The sequence below is a fragment of the Miniopterus schreibersii genome (genome assembly GCF_964146895.1).
Source record: "Miniopterus schreibersii genome assembly, chromosome: 8".
In the NCBI taxonomy this organism is placed as follows: Eukaryota; Metazoa; Chordata; class Mammalia; order Chiroptera; family Miniopteridae; genus Miniopterus; species Miniopterus schreibersii.
In genome coordinates this window covers 44,099,058-44,116,912 of record NC_138109.1, presented here as the reverse complement: position 1 = coordinate 44,116,912, position 17,855 = coordinate 44,099,058, and the positions used below count along the sequence as shown (strand labels likewise).

The window sequence follows — 17,855 nt, the reverse complement described above, 5'->3', positions numbered from 1 at the left end:
AAGAATGAAATAATAGGACTTGCTAATAGATTGAGTGAATTAAGAATTGGAAAGATTTAAGGGTGAGTGTAGTGACTCTATCTTGAAGAGTGGAATGATGATGGTGGTTCCACTGATAGAATTGGGGCATTTGGAAAAGGAAATAGGTTTGGAGTTTGGGATGATGCTCATTTTGAGTCCATTGCTAAAATCAGTGCACTTGTTTCAACCCTCTCTTTATTAGACTTCTCTGAAGTATTTGCTATTATTGATAACTCAGTTCTTAAAATATTCATTTCCTTGTGATTTGACCTTGGTCCATTGTTTCCCGTCCCCTTGCTATCTTGAATATAGATTTGCCTCTGATGTAGTTCTTATTTTTACAGACTGGCAGAATAATCTCTTCCATTCACACAGCTCTACCTACCTCCTATAGGTTGATGATTCACAAAGCATATATTTGTATCCCAGATAAATCTGAGCAGAGATGTGTCTATTTAAATGCCTAATGAGATGTCATGTATGTCTCCCAGATAACTTCAAAATTTAGCTTGTCTAAAGCTCAATTCAGTATTTTACCTCCAAACCTGCCCTTTCTTCCATTTTCCTCCTTTTGGTGAGTGACATCATTCTCTATTCAACCAGAAAACTAGGAGTTATTTTTGACATCTTTTCTTGTATTCCCATGTTTTCTAATTAAAGATCATGTATAGTCATTTCTTTCTCCCTGTGTCTTATAAGTATTCCTTTTTTATTCATACTTTTAATGCCTTAATTTAGATACATTATCTTTCAACTGGACTATCACAAGTCTTATAATTGATCTTCCTGGCCCCCTTCTTGTCTGCTTCTAAATTTTCTCACATATTGGAGATAGATTGAACATGGAAAACAGTTTCATGAAAACTGCCTTCTTTAAAGACATTTTAAAAGTTTGCTATTCCTACAGAGTGAAATCCAAATTCCTTAGCATGACATGGTTCCTCCTGCTCACTTTCCTGTCTGTTTCTTACTTTGCTATGTAGATATCCTAGTACTGAGCTCTTTGCATTTTTCCAGATCTGTCAGGCTATTTAGCCAATCATTTCTTTGTTCACATTGTTTCCACTTCCTGGAATGCCTTTCTTCTTGCACCCTCATACCTGTGGGGCACTGCTTAATGTCACTTCCTCCCCTGCCAGGTGGCCCTTGTTTTTTTATGCTTCCATTGAATATGGTACCATAGAGTGTCTTCTGCTATATTTGTCTATATGGCTTTCTTCCTCTCTTGGGTTAAGCTCCTCAAAGGGATGGGTTTCATTTAGTTGTATTCTCTGGTGCCTAATACAGCATCAATACATTCTAGGCCAGAGTTTGGGAAACTCTTTCTGTAAAGGTATAGGTAATAAATATTTTAGATATTTAGATATATTTGTATGCCATATGGTCTCTGTCACAACTACTCAACTGGGCTGTTATTGGCATAAAAGCGGCCATAGACATTATGTACATGAATGATTGTAGCTATATTCTAATAAAGCTTTATGAAAAATGTAGTGGACTGGATTTGGCCTGCTGGCCATAGTTTGCTGACCTTTATTCCTGACTCAGATATTTACTAAATAGTTTGACCTCTTGAATATTAAATGAGAACAGCATTGCTAACTAGGCAGAGATAAGTTAGAAATGTGGTACTGATGAAAGATCAACCAGAGATTAAGGTTAGTAGTATAAACATTAGCTGATGTTATAGTATTGATGAGATTACCAAAGTACTGGTATTTAGGGTATGTATATGTGTGTATTTTATGCCTAAAAATTACAGAAAAGCTGGTTTTGAGCAATAATCCTTAAGGCAGGAAATACTTGTTTATTCTAATATGCATATATAAGTAGTAACTGTTCAATAAATGTTGAATGGATATAATTAACAACAGGTCAGGAGATGTGGTCAAGAGATGATCATTCTATGATTTATAGAAGTGTTCTGTTCTAAAAGTTTATTTAAAAACAGGGTATTTGAAACTCAAGGCAAAATTCTTCACAATGTTATATGTAGTGTTGTTCCCAAGCTAATACTTAAAATCCTAATTGATTTGTAATATATTTGAAGGATAATGTCTGACAGTTCTGTACAACTTATACCAGCCCCAAATTTTCTTTAGAAAATTGTGTACAGAATTAGTTTGGGTTACCAGAAACACATTTTTACCTTAGCATTAATGTCAAGAGTTTCCATTCCTCATTTGTATGGGTGAAGGAAATGATACTCTCCCAGTCCCAAGGTATTGCTGTTTTTTCTATAGACTAATAGATTAAGAAGTAGACTAGACCTGGGTGAAAGCTCGGTGGCAAAGAATAGAAAATGGGCCTCTTGGTAATATAGAAATAAGGAGGTATGGGGAGTAAAGCCTCTAACCGTTGTAAACCGTGTGCACAGTTCTCATTTTCTAGTCAACTGTCTAGGTTCTGCCTTTTTTTCTCTCTTAAGACTCTTTGGTCCTAAGTATCAGAGACTCTCTCTTGGCCTATTAAAGAATAGAACCTCATCTCATACCTGCTCACTTACCCTCTATACCTGATCACTTGGTCTTCTGTTCCTGAAGCAAGCACAAAGCTTTCTTTTTCTCATTTAAAAAATAATTATTGATCTCTTATTTTGTGCCAACACTGGAGAATATGCAGAGAATAAAACCTAAAGTAAGGCTACTTATTAAGTTTAGAAATCATATGTTGATATTTATGGATTTCTTTTCTTTCTACAAGAAATACTGAGAAGATCCCTTCTGGACTGCTTTCCTTCTCTCCCTCCCTTTATCTTTCCCTCTCTCCCTTCTCCCCCCTCCACTTAGAACTATTGAGAAAGAAAGGCTCATATGATATTGGTGGGTCTTTAGATTTAAAAGAACTTCATCTGTGTAAGATTCATCTGTGTTGAGAGAAAACCAAACTTCATATGGGTATTTTGTCTCACACCTGTCAACTTAATTCTTTAAGCAATCTTTTAAAATTGTTGTGTATACTCTATGTTTCTGTAATGGGTAATCTAGTATTGTTTCCAGGACATTATCTGTAACAGTGTAAGAGTACTGTATTTCATGTGTTCTTCATTGATAGATTCATAATTAGTCATAATTCTAACTTATTTAAATATATGCAGTTTAAAATTCTATAATTGTTTTTAGAATAAGTAGCGCTTCACATTTTTAAGAATGTTTCCTTTTTAGAAATTCCTAACATTTTGTTTTTGTCATATGTCATGCTAATAACCTTTGAAAACCTAGGTTCTTATATTTAACATTTACCCCCTCCCCAGGAATCAGAGATGGAAACAGAAGAAGAGGTTGACATTTTAATGAGTAGTGATATTTACTCTGCAACTCTATCAACCAAATCAATTTCTTTCACACGTGCCCAGACAGGATGGCTTTTTCGGGAAGATAAAACAGTATGTACAAATTTAGATTTTTAAACATTAAGGATTGTTTAGTATTTAATGTTGCCAAAATAATGTCATAGAAATGCAGGAAGAAGTAGCTTACTGAATTGTCGTCAGGTAGTTTATTCTCTCCTCTTTGCATCCACATAGGGAATTATAATGGTTGGTTGCAGAGTTGGAAAATATTCTTTTTTTTTTTTAATATATCTTTATTGATTTTAGAGAGAGGAAAAGAGAGGGAGAAATAGAAACGTCAATGATGAGAGAGTCATTGATCTGTTGCCTCTTGCATGCCCCTGACTGGGGATCAAGCCTGTAACCCAGGCATGTGCCCTGGCTGGGAATCGAACCCCGATCCCCTGGATCCCAGCTGATGCTCAACCGCTGAGCCATGCCCGGCTGGGTGGAAAATATTCTTAAAGAAGCCAGGAGAGACAGTTTAGCTCATTTTGAATCCTATGTTGGGAAAGATTCTTTTTGTCAGCTGCCTTATCATACAAGGAGCAGTGTCTTCACATGGTTTCACTATATTCCCTAGTGCTTTGTTCCTTAGGAAGACCACAAAGAGGGACACACCTTTGCATTCATTTCCCTGGACCTTCTTTCTTTCTACTTTTAGACTTCTAAACTATTTACTTATCTAATTTCTGTTTCTCAGTATTCTCTTTTTATGATTACAATTAAATATGCTTACATTTCTACAACATTGTTACTAAATTTCAGTAGAGATTTCCCCTTAGTGAACTGTAAATTTTTTCCATAATTACCATTTTATCTGTCAGCAAGAGACTATGTAAGAATGTTCAAGCCCTGGCCAGGCAGCTCAGTTGGTTAGAGCATTGTCCTAGTACACCGAGCCTGCAGGTTTGGTCCCCGGTCAGGGCACATACCAGAAGCAACCAGTGAATACAATGCGTAAGTAAGTGGAACAACAAATCGATGTTTCTCTCTCTCTCCCCCTGTCTTTCCCTCTTTCTCTCTCCCTCCTCCTCTCTAAAATCAATCAAAAAATTTTTTTAAATGTTCAAAATATACTCCAAAAAATTTTAAATTAGACACATGAAGAAGCATTTTATAAAATTTTAAAGTGAAGAGTAAGTAACTAGATCCAAGTAAGGGGCAGGACTTGCTGCTTTCAAAAATTATTTTAATCTTATATTAGAGTAAAAATGAATATATTGTTACTGGAAAAACAAAAACAGCCCATATTAATAGTCAGGGTTCTCTGAGAAGCAAAAAGAATAGGAGATCTCTCTCTCCTAAATATCTACCTATATACATATAGGTATATCTATATATAGATATAGATATAGGTATATAGGTATAGAGATTTATAGATATACAAATAGATATTTAGAGAAGGAGAGAGGGGTAGGGAGAGATTGGTTTATTTTAAGGAATTGTCTCATGTGAATGTAGGAACCGGCCAGTCTGAAATATATAGAGCAGTCCAGCAGGCTGGAAATTCAGGGAAGAGTTGATGTGGTCTTGATTCTGAACTCTGCAGGCTGGAATCTCAGGCAGGGTTTCTTGCTGTAGTCTTGAGGCAGAATTGCTCTTCCTTTGGGAAACAGTCTTTGCTCTTAAGGCCTACAATTTGATTGCATGAGGCCTATTCACATTATGGAGTGTAATCTGCTATATTCCACATCTACCGATTTAAGTGTTAATCACATCTAAAAAATACCTTCACTGAAACATTTAGAACTAGTGTTTGACCAAAGGACCGGACACCATAGTCTTGCCAAGTTGACATAAAATTAACCTCCACACAACCTTACACACAGAGCTAAAAAGTCCCCCGTGACCACTACTCAATCCCAGAGCACCTTGCAGAAGGTTATCCATTTGTATATCCTTCAGACTTTTTTTATGCTTCCCATAAACGTATATCTGTAGTAATATGTAGCTTTAGTTGTGATATTTTAACCACTGCATAGTATTCCATAGTATGGCTGTATTGTAATTTATTTATCCAGTCTCTTATTTTTGGACATTTAGATGAATGGACACACATTTGTGTCCAGTTTTCTGCCATTATGAATGATGTTGCATTTACCATTCTTTTACATTTCTTTGCAGTGTCTGTTATAGATAGCAAGAAATAAAATGGCTGAATTATAAGAAATACACACTTAAAATTTTTATTTCTATGATGGTTTACTTTTTTCTTTAAAAAATTTTTTTATTGATTTCAGAGAGAGGAAGGGAGGGGGAGAGATAGAAACATCAATGATGAGAGTCATCCATCAGCTGCCTGCGGCACGCCCCCTACTGGGATGAAGCCTGAAACCGGGGCATGTGCTCTGACTGGGAATTGAACTGTGATCTCCTGGTTCATGGGTCAACACTCAACCCCTGAGCTACACCAGTCAGCCTATGATGGTTTACTTTTAATAAATGCTTTTTTATTGTAAGATTTCAAAAACTGATAATTATCACCTGAGTATTTCACAGCCACAGAAAAATCCTCACTTTAGATCTAGGCTCATTAACTTTCCTCTCTAAGCCTCTTTGGCAACAAATAGCATTATAGGATTCCCAGTTGTGAGATCATACACTGCAATACATTTTTTGGCTTAAGTCTCATTTTTTGTACTCTGCTCTTCTGGACAGCATTAGAAGGATCACTTCAAGAGAAGATAAAAATTGAAGCTGCTATTCATCTAGTGCTACTGCTAAGCAGCTCAAAGCTCTTGAACAGCGCCTAGGTGATCTCCTTAAATCTTTGACAGGTAAGGAGGGAGTCAGTAATGCTTATGGTTCCCATTTTGTAGGTAGAAACAGGTGCAGAATGCTTTGCTTTCTGGTGACTGAATAGGAGGTCACCAAAAGCAAGGTGGAAATGGAAACAACTCTAAACACATAGTTTCGGAATGCCAGAAAACATAGTAAGATGGAGACGAAGTGATTTGCATGCAGGTGGAAATGGGAAGCTTGCTTTTCATCATGTTGTTTGAAGTAAAGCATTTCAAACTCTGACCACCTGTTGGGCCTGTTAAAAAGGTGACTTCGATGTTGGAGGGGGCTTCATTGAAAGGAAACGACTCTCTTCTTGCTGCCCCTTACACCTCTCGAGTCCCCCTCTCCCCGGTTCCTAATGTTCACAGCTGTATTGGTGAGCTGGACTGCTCTGTTCTTCACTCTTTGTTGAAAGCAGCTGTAACTTGAGGTTTGGAACAGTTAACTATTTCTAGTTGTACCAGAGATTTTTATGTGACTTAGACTGTTTCTTTTTATTCCACTTTCTTTTCTATCTATAAAATGGGAACAATAATTATCCCTGACCCCTCCTTGTTACTCATGATGTTTGACTATCAGCTAAATAAAGATTTCAGATAGCTTTGTGCTACTTGGGAGTAGATTCTAAAGGAATACTATGTGGTATTTTTATTTAAATTTAATTCATTTTCAGATTAGCTGCCATACATCTGTGCATTTAAATTTTTTCTTTACAAGTTTGAAATGTGTAATTTTAAATATTTTTCAACTTCTAGAATGCATAAGATAATTAGATAATTTCAAGTACCAAAGGAATATTTATTTATACCTTAATGTTACATGTTTATGAAAAAACAGGTATATGTATATTACTTTGAGACTTTCTAATCTAAGGCAAACTTAATTTTTTTATTATTTTGAAATATTTGATTTTGTTTTAGGAAAGAGTAGGAAACTTTTTGGCAGACTTTTATTTGGTGAATGGGCTTGTTTTAGAATCAAGAAAAAGAAGAGAACACCTCAGTGAAGAAGATATTCTTCGAAATAAGGCCATTATGGAGAGTCTGAGTAAAGGTGGAAACATCATGGAGCAGAATTTTGAGGTATAACTTTCACTCCTAATTTGTAATGTTCTAAGGAGAGAGGTGGTATGCTTCACTCCTGGCATTTAGGGAGTTTATGTAAGTACACTCGTCGGTTTTGTTCACTATGTACACCTTTTGTTTTTTTTGATATGGCCTTTGGTGATAACTTGTGTGAATCTGTTCTTGGTCTTTGAGGCTTCACTGACAGATTAAATCATTTTATAAGCGTGAAACCCAGAGTTCATTTTTAATCCATGTCCCCTTGCATATATTCTTTTTCCTACTTCACCGAGTGAAATCATCGACTGCTTTGAAGGCCTAAGCAAAGGCCCACTTACTTTATGAAATCATTTCTAACCTATAACTTCCCACAAATGTTTATTTAGCATGTGTTAGGAAATGCAAAGGGATATGAGACATGTTAACTGCTTCTGCAGTCTTATTCCCTAACAGGGTGAAGGATGGGCTCTTATTTTTTATTTTGACAATTTTAGACTTACAAAAAAAGTACTAAAATAATTCAAAGAATTTTTGAATATCCTTTATCAAGATTCATCAAATGGTAACATTTTATCAAATTTTAAAGCAGTGTTTTTTAGATTGCAGTATAGGGACTTCTTAGTAAATGATGAAATCAATTTTAGTGGGTTGTGACCACCCTTTTTTTAAAAAAAAATTCAAATCCAAATAAAGATAATAGAGAAAAACCAGAGCACATCACACAGTACAGATCATTATTATTTTATAAAACAATAGTTTCAGGGTGTATGTGTTGTGTAAATATGTATATGTATGAGTGCTGGGTTGTGGTGTAAAATGTGTCACATTTGTAAAAAGATTAAAAGCTACTATGAGGAGGCTTGAATTTCTTGAATGCTTTCTCAAGGAAATGCTTTCACAATTCCTGTGGTATTGTGCCAGATTATGTTTTTGGGATAGACAGATTTTTTCGGAATGGTATGCCAGGTCCCAACTAATTCATGGTAATACTGTGTGTGTCTGTGCCAGGCATATACTTTAATGTTTAGAAAGTTCATGTGTTGAGTGAATCACCCATAGTTCAATTAAATAAGTACAGGATGTAAAGCGTTTGAGAATCCCCATTCAGTGTTTAAGTTAAAATTGTGATCTTGCTAGTGTAGTGTGATCCTATTTCCTCCCACCAGATCCTCTTTGTACTCTACATTTTTCTTTTGGCTTTGGGATAGAGTAAGAGCTTCACCAAGCTTCATTCTTCAGAAGCCACCTTTTACTGGTATCTTGATCACTAGGAGATATAGGACATGCTATGCTCAGGAAATAGAAACGAGTTGAGAGAGGAAATGCTGAGCTAATTTTTTACAAAGCTGCTTCCCTCACCCACTGTTGATCAGACAATTTCTTTGGACCTATATTGTGATTTAAATTTTATTGAGTTATTAAAAAATGATTTTGTTGTGGTGGTTACTGCTATCTTTGTTTAATTTTGGCAGCAAACCATTTTGGGATAAGTACATGGAAAAAAACTATAGAATAGCATTTCGTGAGCATTTGCCAGTCGTCTTCGATTGATTTATCTATACTTACAGCATACAACGTAATTTTCATTAGAACAGAAATTATAACTTGATGTACTTGAATTGTTAAAGGTGTCTTCAAATGGCATTTTAGTAAGCTATAATTTTGCACATTGAAATTAAGACGTAGTATAATTTCAGATAGCTATATAATAGAACAAAGTAATACAGATTAAATAATTAAGGTTTCAACTTCTGATCAGAAATCAAAGAAAATACTTTTGGCCCTAGCCTGTTTGGGTTAGTGGTTAGAACATTGGCCCACAGACTGAAGGGTCTTAGGTTTGATTCCTGGTCAAGGGAACTTGCAGGTCATGTAAACATAGGTTAGTTACTCAAATGTATGAATTAAAAAAAAAAATTTTTTTTAAATTCTCACCTGAGGATATATTTTTCCATTGCTTTTCAAGGGAGAGAAAGAGAGAGAGAAACTTTGATGTGAGAGAAACACTTTGATTGGTTTCCTCTTACATGCACCCCGACTGGGCCTGGGGATTGAGCCTGTAACTGAGGTACTTGCCCTTGGCCAGAAACGAACCCAGGACCCTTCAGCCTGCGGGTTGATGCTCTAACCACTGAGCCAAACCAGCCTGGGCCGAATGTATGAATTTTAATTAGTGATGATTATAACAAAACATTATATTGGGGAATAACAAAGGATCCTCTAGTGGCCTAATCTGAATTGAGTGCCATATTCAAATTCAGCTTCTACAGGTTAAAAAATGATTTCATATGCACCTCAACAAGTTTTCTTTTTTATTTTTGCTGTTTTAAAACATTGGAGTTGTTAACATAGGCATTGTATTAAATATTTTGTATTTTTTATTTTTCATATCATTTAATTATTACAGTGATTTAATGAGTGTCATTGCTCCACTTTATAGAAAGGAATATGAGGCTTAAAGAAATTAATCTATCTTAAGTCACAAAGCTAGAAGTACTAAAGATGGGTTTTGAGTCTTTGAGGTTTACCCCAATCGTTTCTTGCTCTAAGTATATTGCTTCTCTCTAGTGATCCAAAAGGCATATTTTACAAAGACAAGGTGTAAGTTTTAAAATCTGACATGACCTTTTACCAGTGTTACTGATCAAATAAACAGTCTGTCTATATTTTACTTTCATATAAATCTGAGCCCCAATCCCCTAGTCTGAGTTTATCCATAGAAGATTGCTCGCTTTTCTGAACTCCTGTACTACTCAGTTTTTTGTAAGCTCATTTGGCCTTTAATCATACAATATTTTATATTTCTGATTAACTGTTCATATATGTTTTTTTTCCTTGGAGTTGTAAACTCCTTGAAGTCAGGGTTAGTTTTTATACTTCTCTGTAGTTCCCATGTTCACTTTCTAGCATAATGCCAAGAACATTTTAGATGATCAAACCATTGAATGAATGGGTTTTATTTGATAACTTATTTGAGATTTAGAAAAAAATTCATAATAAATATTACTGATAGAGCTTAAATCACTATGGAACTATCTTGGAAGCAATTTTTTTTTAAATATATATCTTTATTGATTTCAGAGAGAGGAAAGGAGAGGGGGAGAGAGAGAGAAACATCAATGATGAGAGAGTCATTGATCGGCTGCCTTCTGCATGCCCCTGACTGGGGATCGAGCCCTCAACCCAGGCATGTGCCCTGACCGAGAATCGAACCTCGATCTCCTGGATCCTAGGTCGCTGCTCAACCAGTGAGCCACGGCCAGCCGGGCAGAAGCAAATTCTTAAAGCATTGTGTTGAAGAGATTAAACAGTTAATAGTATATTGTATGTTTTGATTTTATATTTTTAAAAATATGTCTTTTTTTCCTTCCTTTCTCTCTCTCTCTCTCTCTCTCTCTCTCTCGGTCTCTGTCTCTGTCTCTGTCTCTGTCTCTGTCTCTGTCTCTGTCTCTGTCTCTGTCTCTGTCTCTGTCTCTCACTCCATGTATTTGTCTCTGCCTCTCTCCCTCTTCCTCTTTATTTCTTTTTCCTTTTTGGCAGCCGGTTCGAAGACAGTCCCTTACCCCTCCTCCTCAGAACACTATTACATGGGAAGAATATATATCTGCTGAAAATGGAAAGTAAGTTTTGTTTGTTTTAGTTTGTTTATTTTGTGTTCTTTGGTTTTTAAAAAGAATAATTTATAAAAACACATGAATATTTAGGTGTAAAAATGTTTTAGAGAGAATTATTAGTAGTTTTGTCTGAAGCAATTCTTTTACCTTTAAAAATATGGATTAGGCATGATGAAAGTGAAGTATCCCCAATTATGTGCACTAAGTTATAGAGCTTTCTTTTTTTTTTTCTTTTTTTTTTAAAAAAGGTTAGGATAACAATTTTATTTATTTTATTTTTTATTTTTTTAAATATATCTTTATTGATTTCAGAGAAAGGAAAGGAGGCAGAGAGAGAGAGAGAGATAGAAACATCAATGATGAGAGTCATTGATTGAGCCTGCAGCTCGGGCATGTGCCCTCACCGGGAATCGAACCCCGATCGACTGGATCCTAGGTTGACGCTCAACCGCTGAGCCATGCCCGGCCGGGCTAGAGCTTTCTTTTTATATCCTTGCTGCCAATTTACATTCACTAAAAACCCTATAGGATATTGTTCTAAGGAAATATAATGTGAGGAATTGCCCAGTGCCGTTGCTTATTTGGGTTCACTTTATGCTAAACCTTTGTGTTCTCTCATTATCCTGAGTCTTTAGCACGGTGTGTAAGGGTGTTCACTATTTATCTGCTTTTGGTTTTTCCAAGCTCATCTCCTGTCATTATTTCTGTGCTTTAGCCTATGCCAGACTACTTCTCACCATCCTTACGTAAGACATTTGCTTAATGTTACATTACTAATACTTAGTGGCGTATCTAGCACATAGTTTATATTCAGCAAATGTTTATTGAATAAAAGAATGATGAATTACAAATATTTTGAATGAATCAATAAATAAAAAGTTTTTTCTGGCCAACCATGTGAAATAAACTATAGTCCTTTGTAGAAAATACTATTTTCCTTTAGTAGAGAATAAAATATTACCTACCCCCATGCTTAGGAAGAGGTTATAATGATTATTATTTTTTGTATTGAAGGTTTATTATACTTTTCTAACTTCTCCAAAATGTTTCCATCGTACACTATTCTATAGTTAATATACAATTCATTATTTTTCACATAGTTATTGATCAGCACTGAGAACTGTAGACAGTAAAAGAGATTGAATTGAATAACTTATTTTAAAGATACACAATGATATTATAAAGGTTTTTTTGTGATTTGCTTTGTTCCTAAAAGTGATTATTAAAATTATATTCAGTGTGAAACTTATTGAGTTTCATCATTTTTCTCCACTTTTGTACTTTGTTATCCTTGTCTTATTTCTTATACATCTCATTTTCTTTTAGCAAAACTTAAATTTATTTCTGTGCTCAGAGTAAGAAAATCTGTGATATTAATAAGTGTCATTGGAAGAGGACCGATTCTTCCTAAGAAGATGATAGCACATGGGGAAAGTTTACTAATATATTTACTAATATATGTCTATTTCTTTCCATTTTAGAGCTCCTCATCTCGGTAGAGAACTGGTGTGCAAAGAGAGTAAGAAAACATTTAAAGCCACGATAGCCATGAGCCAGGAATTTCCCTTGGGAATTCAGTCGTAAGTTAGTTATTAACTATATAAGTTTATGAAAGAAGCTAATCAACCCTGAAGGCTGTAATAATATTTGCATCTGAGCGGTTCATTTGAGACCTTTGAAGTGCAAAAACAAATAGCCATTGCTTTGATGGTGTGTGATCTGATAGTATATCTAGCTAAGATGTCATTTACACATAAAGGCAATTAAAAAAGACAGATGAATTCAAGAAGTATAGCAGTCATAGGCCCCTTTTTGAAAGAAAAATAATATTACTTGAAAATAAAATCCATCAAACCAAAAGATGAAAAGAGAAGCTACAGTATAATGACTAGTCCAATACTGATTGCTAGGAGACATTATGAAATTGTAGTTGAGAGGGAAAGAAATATAAACTGAAATTTTATGCCAGCCAAATTTCCCTTTGAGTGTGCAAAAAAGAAACACTCATTTATCAAATCTTCAAGGAATCGAGGAATACTAAGCACATAAAGGCCCTTCACACACAAAAAATTGACAGTGAAATTTAGATACCCAAACAGTGACGCGAAGTAAAGAATTCGAGGATGTGTAAACTTCAGGAAGAAGATGGGTGTAAGCATTGAATACATTTAAATATAGACCTAAAATCAAACAACTGTGGAAATTATGCCTGCAATATAAAATGTAAAAGTTTTGAACTTTGACATGTTAAAAAGAATAATAAAAATCCCCAGAGGAAGAAGGAGGTATCATTTCCTCATCCTTCAGTTTGAAGCCTGTGGTTATAAACAACATGAAGACACAGAGAAATCCATTTAACCAATGGGAACATGTTTTTCTCTCTACCTTTCAGAATATTGAATGTTTTGGAAGTAATAGCTCCCTTCAAGCACTTTAACAAGCTTAGAGAATTTGTTCAAATGAAGCTTCCTCCAGGCTTCCCTGTAAAACTAGGTAAGAGAAAAATTGCTTGTAATTTCTGTGTGTATTAGAAATATGGAATTGTTTACTAACATTTAATAAGAAATATGCTTTGAAGGAAAATGGATTTCCTAGTTGCTAAAAAAATTTTTTAAGTTTTTCAGTAATTACATGCTTTGGTATTCATCTTTTGTCAAGTATATAAAGTGCCTGATGATAGTTCTAAATCTACTTGATTTAAATGAAATGTATGAGATATGCAAATACTTCATACCAGAGGTTGTGGGTGAACTTATGATGCACTGTGATAATGTTTTTAATGTGAAATAGGGAGACTGGATCTAAGCCCAAATTTTTAACAGATTCTGAGTTTGTGGACAGTGGGAATGTTTTTGGAGTCAACACAACAGCCACTATTTATAGATAAGTAATACTCATACATTCTAGTTTCAAATATTTAAACTTAATTTTATCTTTAGAAACAGTAAAATCTCATTTTGTACATATTTATCTTAACTATAACAGAACACTGGGAACAAGAGACTGTTTAAAGGTTCTTTAGGAGGTTAGGCTTAGATTTACATCAATTTAAGCTTCAGGAGAAATATAAGTCTCTTCTCTACTGACTTTCCTCTGAGCTTTAGGCTCTGCGCAGGAGAGCCTTTAGTGCCACCCATCAGTCCAGCTGTTAGATGTTTAATCAGTGCTTGCTACGTGCCAGATGCTTTTCTAGGGATGAGAGACAGTAAAAGTTCCCACCCTCTTGGTGTTTACATTCTAGTGGGGGAGAAAAATAAACATACAGTAAATATAACCTTTGTATAATTCCTCAGATCCATTTTATCTTGCTTCATTCAATATTACCGAAACCACACTTTTACTGTGTTTATTATTGATAATCATATTGTTATGTTAAATGTACCAGATACTTTTCTGTTGCTCTTTTCATTTTTATTTACTTATTAATTTTTTAAATATGTTGTCATTGATTTCAGAGAGGAAGGGAGAGGGAGAGAGAAATAGAAACATCAATGATGAGAGTCGTTGATCGGCTGCCTCCCACACACCCCCTACTGGGGATCTTTCCCGCAACCCGGGCATGTGCCCAGGCAGGAATCGAACCATAATCCCCTGGTTCATGAGTCAACACTCAATTACTGAGCCACGCCTGCCGGGCACTGTTGTCCTTTTTAAATCTCTTCAAGATTTGACACTTTTTGTGGAGTCCTTGTCCCAATGAAGGATATTTTTTCTTCAAATTTCCTCTGAGTACTTGGATAGGGTCCTCTCTTGGTTTTCTTCTTGCATCTCTGGCTGCTCCCCTTTTACTCTTGTCATGCTGCATTTCATCTGCTAACATGTAAGCCAAAACATGTTACTACTCTGTTCACCACCGTCCATTGGCTTTTATTTCATCCAGAGTAAAAACCAAATACTTTTCCTAGATCTTAATCCCACTTGATCTGGTGCCCATTTTCCTCTGAGCTCATCTGCTTATCTCCCCCTTACTCAGTGGCTGCAGTCACACTGGTCTCCTGGCTGTTCCCGGAATAAAACACTTTCTTTTTAGGGCTTTTGTACTTATTCCTGGAGTTTTCTTTCTGTAGTCAACTGTATGATTTGTTCTTATCTTTGGTCTTTGCTGAAAGGTCACTTTATTAAGGTTTTCCTTTGACCACCCTATTCAAGAACTCTTATCCCCAAACACTGGGACTCCCTGCCATGCTTTATTTTTGTCTAGATACTTAGTCACAATTACTTTTTGCTTATTTGTTATCTCTGTCTCCCAACCAGAATGCAATCTCCGTAAATACAAGATGTTTTTCTCTTATTTATAGTTGTATATCCAATGACTAAAGCTTTTTTTGAAAGATAATAAATATTTAGGCTTTGTGGCCCATATGGTTTGTCACAACTGCCCAACTCCTGTTGGAGAATGAAAGCAGCCATAGACGGTACAGAAATGAATGGCACCCTGTGTTTCAATAGAACCTTACTTATGGGCACTGAAGTTTGAATTTCATGTAATTTTATCGGCACAAAATATTATTGTTTTTTAACCATTTAAAAATATAAAATCTTGCCCAGCTGGGCATGGCTCAGCAGTTGAGCATCGACCTCGGATCCAGGAGATCAAGGTTTGTTTCCCGGTCAGGGCACATGCCCGGGTTGTGGGTTCCATCCCCAGCAGGGGGCAGCCGATCAATGACATCATTGATGTTTCTGTCTTTCTCTCTCCCTCTTCCTTCCTTGCTCTCAAGTCAATAAAGATATATTTAGAAAAATTAAAAAATAAAGTAAAATCTTTTTTTTACCTCAGAAGCCTTACAAAAACAGGCCAGGCAATGGGCTTTACTTTGCTGATGCCTGAATTAGAACAGCATCTGCATGTAGTAGGCACATGTGAATGATTTTCCCCCCAGAAATAACTGGAAACTATGTAATCCTTATGTTTATTTCTTTATGTTAATTGTTTGTTTTTTTAATCATAAGAATATTTCTGCAATAAAATACTAGGTTTGTAACAGTCAAATAAACTTAATTTACTGTGTGCCTTTATTATCTAGGTAGACACTTGATTTAGCTTTCATAGAATCATCCAAAGTTTCAAGGGAGATTTAGAGTATTTTGTAGATGAAATCCCCAAGGCACATCAGTTAAATGATTTGTAGGAATCAGAACCCAGATTTTATGATTTCTGTTCTTTCCAATAATTTATATTAGTAATAAAATTAAGCAGAGTGATTAAAGTATTTGGCAATTTTTAATATAACATTTCACTCATAATTTCAGCCAGAAATGTATTTTATTTAGAGGACTATTGGGTTGTAGTGGCATGATATTAACCTAATTCTGATGAGACTATCTTTGTCCCATATAGTTAAGGGATGGATTGTTTTTAGTTTTTTAAGACAAAAAGGACTCATTTTGTTGAAAGTATTTCCAAAAAGGATTTTGTTTTAGAATGAAAATAAATTAGCTCAGAGTCAGAATAATACATACTATAATCTGAAGGAAAGATATCAGAATGCAAAAAGTACAAATGTCGCTAGTTGTCCCTTTGCCCCCAAGAAAAATAAAGAAAGACTGGTGGAGGCTGGCGTTACATTTAAGATCGGGAAGCAATGGGAACTTGAGATTGTCATGTAATTGTTGATGCTTCGGTATCTTTCTCTTCTCACCAATAAATAAATCCTTCCCCAAAACAGTCACACTCAGTAATAAACAGATATTAGGGTTGGTTTGGTACTTAAATAATGTTTTTTCTTTTTTTAACATTTGAGAAGTATGGATATCTTTAATAGTATTTTGTGGTCTATAAGTAGATTAACATTTCATTTTACGATGTTGTCGTTGATTGTCTTCTCTAGATATACCTGTGTTTCCTACAATCACAGCCACTGTGACTTTTCAGGAGTTTCGATATGATGAATTTGATGGCTCCATCTTTACTATACCTGATGACTACAAGGAAGATCCGAGCCGTTTTCCTGATCTTTAACTGACATGGAAAATGATGCCACCTCACCAAGGAAGGCAAGAGGCTGCAGAGACCCCACAGTGAAGCGAAGTAGAAGGGACAGATGCTTTCAGCGAAGAAAAGGGAATTTCGTTGAACTGACACATCAGTGATATGACATGATGAAATAGGCCTCTAATAAGTATCTCAGCAAGTTTCCTGATGTGCCATTTTCAGTCTTTTTAAAAATATACATATTATAGTGTAATAGTTTGACACCTTAATGACCCTAAGTACTTCTTATGTAAAACAGCTATGAGTGCTGTGATTTGTTTTTAAAAATTTTTACACTTCTTGTTGAAATATATATGCATATATATCTATATCTATATCTATAGTTATATCTAAAACACTCCTGGACCATTAACATAAATTAAATGTCTTAAGAGATATGAAGCCCTTTTACACTTGTCATCTTATATTCAAGGTGACATTTATAAATATTCCTTCAAACTTTGTTTTCATAAAATGTAAACTATGTAACTTTATGTATAGTTCAGTAATTTGAATGTTTGTTCAATATGATGAACTAGAAAGGAATGCGGTTTTCTGTAGATGAATGAACCAAATGGTAACCATTAAACAGTTGCATTTATATGTTGCAATACATTTCAGAGGGAGCGTTCACTCTGCAGGGAATAAGGTACCTCCTTTAGCACCTTAGTGCAATTCATTGTGGTGCTATTTGTTTTTACCTGAATTCTTTTTTCAACGGTAAATGTTTGTTACTAATCTTCCTTTCATAGAACCTCTCTTCTTTTTTTCTAAACTTGAGTTTTAAAGTCTTTTTTGTGTTCATAGTAGGGTATGATGAGCATGCTTAAAGATAGTCCTCTTCCAAATCTCAGCACTTTAAAAATCTTCCAAAATTTTAAACTAGCTTCCTAATAAGTGCACATCATTCTGATTATTTTGTTTGTTTTTAGTGGAGTAAGGATGCGATCATGTCAGTTTTAAACAACAACTCACATTTTGGACATCCCTACATATTTAATGCTTTCAGAGTAAGGTAAAAACATTTTATATGCTAACAGAATATATTTGTTATAAGTTAAATT

General features: G+C 35.1%; 1 protein-coding gene across 1 annotated transcript in view; it reads left to right on the top strand.

The window, feature by feature from the left end:
• The window catches only part of ANKRD13C (ankyrin repeat domain 13C), a 62,512-nt gene extending 45,120 nt beyond the window's left edge, over positions 1-17,392 (top strand). Inside the window, exons 8-13 of the mRNA XM_081144755.1 lie at positions 3,275-3,406; positions 7,060-7,221; positions 10,744-10,823; positions 12,299-12,397; positions 13,210-13,310; positions 16,649-17,392. Coding sequence (XP_081000881.1) covers positions 3,275-3,406; positions 7,060-7,221; positions 10,744-10,823; positions 12,299-12,397; positions 13,210-13,310; positions 16,649-16,779 — 705 coding nt within the window. The 3' untranslated portion in view covers positions 16,780-17,392. The remainder of the gene's footprint in view (positions 1-3,274; positions 3,407-7,059; positions 7,222-10,743; positions 10,824-12,298; positions 12,398-13,209; positions 13,311-16,648) is intronic.
• Positions 17,393-17,855: the final 463 nt, after the last annotated feature.